At 41.6% G+C, this 2603-nt stretch overlaps 1 protein-coding gene across 1 annotated transcript in view; it reads right to left on the bottom strand.

The window, feature by feature from the left end:
* Positions 1-463: 463 nt before the first annotated feature.
* Positions 464-2603, bottom strand: part of col14a1b (collagen, type XIV, alpha 1b) — a 64573-nt gene continuing 62433 nt past the window's right edge. The window contains 1 exon segment of the mRNA XM_016548824.1: positions 464-698. Within this exon segment, the coding sequence (XP_016404310.1) occupies positions 475-698 (224 nt within the window). The 3' untranslated portion in view covers positions 464-474.

Here is a 2603-nt window from a genome sequence, read left to right as displayed (position 1 = left end):
ATTTGACATAAAAGATGACATACTTTTAATAAAGATAGAAAAATGCCATTACAAAGGTAAAAACAAAATTCTACTGTAAATCACTTTAAGGAGTCAAATATCACCTCGTTATGGGAAGGCTATTTTTTGATCAAATTTTGGTGCTCCTAAATTTTTTAAGTTAGGAGCACAAGCGCTCCTAAAAAGAAAAATAAGCATAGAGCCCTGACATGGCTGCATTTTAAAATGTCAAATGCTTTTGCTATGAAATCTACTGGTCTACTAATAGAAATCATCTTTAATAGAGCATATAAGAATGAAAAGCAAATCATCATTATCGCTGTCCGATTATAACACACTGTTTTTATAAAAAAATAAAAACGACTTTTATCTCACAATTCAGCCCTTTCTTCTCAGAATGTTGAGTTTATTCCTCTCATTGTCTCTCACGCCCTCTGTGCGTCACGTGATGCTGTGACGCGGTTGCGTGCTCTCCTAGCGTCTGCGCGTGTGCCGCTGCATGCCGGGCGAGCGCAGCTCCTCCTCTATGACGGGGTCGTCGGGCTGCACGGGCCGCGGCGGAGGGTAGTTGGGCTGGTAGTAGGAGGTGTAGGAGCCGTAGGGGTCGTCGTCCTCGGCCTCCGGGCCGTACGGCTGGTAGGAGCTGGGCTGAACTGCAGGAACATCTGTGTCAATGAGGTCAGCATCAACGCCCAGCTCTGAGCCGCACGCACCGCACAAGCAGCACGAGAGAGACACGCGTTACTGATGCGCCCACAGCACAAGCAGCCCTACAATCACTTAAAGAGCCAGTCCACCCAGAAATAAAAACTCTGTCATGAATACACTGAAAAGTGTCAAGCAGGAATATCACAGATTTATAGCTGAGGCTATATCTGAAATCATTCACTGCAAACTTTAACACACACAACTCCAAACTGAACCTCATGAGGGAACGGTGACAGAATGATTTTTATTTATTGGGTGAACTCACTCTTGACTGTCATTGATGCCCAGGCCACACCCCCTGCCCCGCCTTAAAGACGCAACACCATTCATTGATGCCCAGGCCACACCCCCATATATATACCTACCGTTCATGACGCCCAGGCCACACCCCCTGCCCCGCCCCCAAAGATACAATGCAACACCATTCATTGATGCCCAGGCCACACCCCCTGCCCCGCCTTAAAGATGCAACACCATTCATTGATGCCCAGGCCACACCCCCTGCCCCGCCCCCAAAGATACACGTCACCAATCACACGTTAGATGTTCATCCCGCTTCACCGTGTAAGTGTGAGACGCAGCAGCAGGCAGGAGCTGCACACTAATGTTTCACTAATATTGCACTCAATACTCAGATGAGTCACGTCTGTCGAACATGCAGTGCAGAGTATTATTATTCAGAGCTCATGATGAACTACAGCCGACTCCATTTCTACAGTAATCTGCTGACCGACTGAATCAAACCTGCAGCATAGTGAGGTCATGTGACGGTGTTTGAAATGGTCAGAATGACATACAGTTTCACATGCTGTATAAAAGAACACAGTGCAGTGGGGCTGCATGATCTGGAGGGAAAAAACGAATAGCGGTTGATTTGATAGAAATTGTGATTGTGATTTAACACTAGAACCGCCAGGGGTCGCTGTATACCTAAAAACATTTTACCCATGCACATGACAGCTGTTTTTGAATGGCTAAAGAACATATTATTTCACTGTATTATGCTACTGTCTTCACAAAGAAGTGTCTAGAGTCATGAAATGATTATGTCTAGTCATCAACTATATTTTTGTCCTGTTGTTTTATGTTCAAGGCTTTTTTATGCAGGCTACACTAGTCACTTTTCATAACGGTCAATATTAAGCTAAACAAGCCTGCACTGACAACGAGAATTAGAAGGAAGTAAATACATATTTGGGTGGTGTAATAGGCTATTATAATACAATGTCATTAATCAATATATTAAGATAACCTATGTTATTTAAATTACTAAAATAGCCTATAGATAATAATGAGCAATAATAGGCCTAATTCACCACATTGCATCGGATGATGCGACGACAAACTCAAGCGCACAGCTTCACCTAATTAATTATTATTTTGTTTAGTTATATCATTTATAATTTGAATTATACAAGAACACCAATAAACTTCGGGTAATCAAAAAAAAAGAAAGGTTTTATTCATTACATCAGATCAGATTTTTCTTCTTCAGGAAACAGACTAGAATAAATAGCAACACAGACGCGAACAATAAACGATAGAAATGGCAAAACAAAAATTTAATAATTAATCCAAATTTTGAACAATTATGAGTAACATTAGGATAAAACGTCTAAATATAATATATTGATCGCCGACAGATGCTTTACTGATCCTCACCATCAGACTCTCCATCGCTCGTGGCATTTAGTGCTTCTTATACCTCTTCAGCATTCATAAATCGCCTTCTTTTACTCATTTTGTCTTTATTTATGAAACTGATAACCGCTAATTCAGTGAGTGAAAGGCGTTGCCTAGCAATGTACTATGTTAAAACATAAGCAGCACGAAAATGACAGCACGAACATACAGGCATTATATAGCGGGTAAATTTGACCCACGCTGGCGCTTAT

Source organism: Sinocyclocheilus rhinocerous, unplaced genomic scaffold (assembly GCF_001515625.1).
Source record: "Sinocyclocheilus rhinocerous isolate Xijiao unplaced genomic scaffold, SAMN03320098_v1.1 scaffold4088, whole genome shotgun sequence".
Classification (NCBI taxonomy): Eukaryota; Metazoa; Chordata; class Actinopteri; order Cypriniformes; family Cyprinidae; genus Sinocyclocheilus; species Sinocyclocheilus rhinocerous.
The sequence above is the reverse complement of the archived record's forward strand: the minus strand, read 5'-3'. Positions and strand labels throughout refer to the sequence as shown.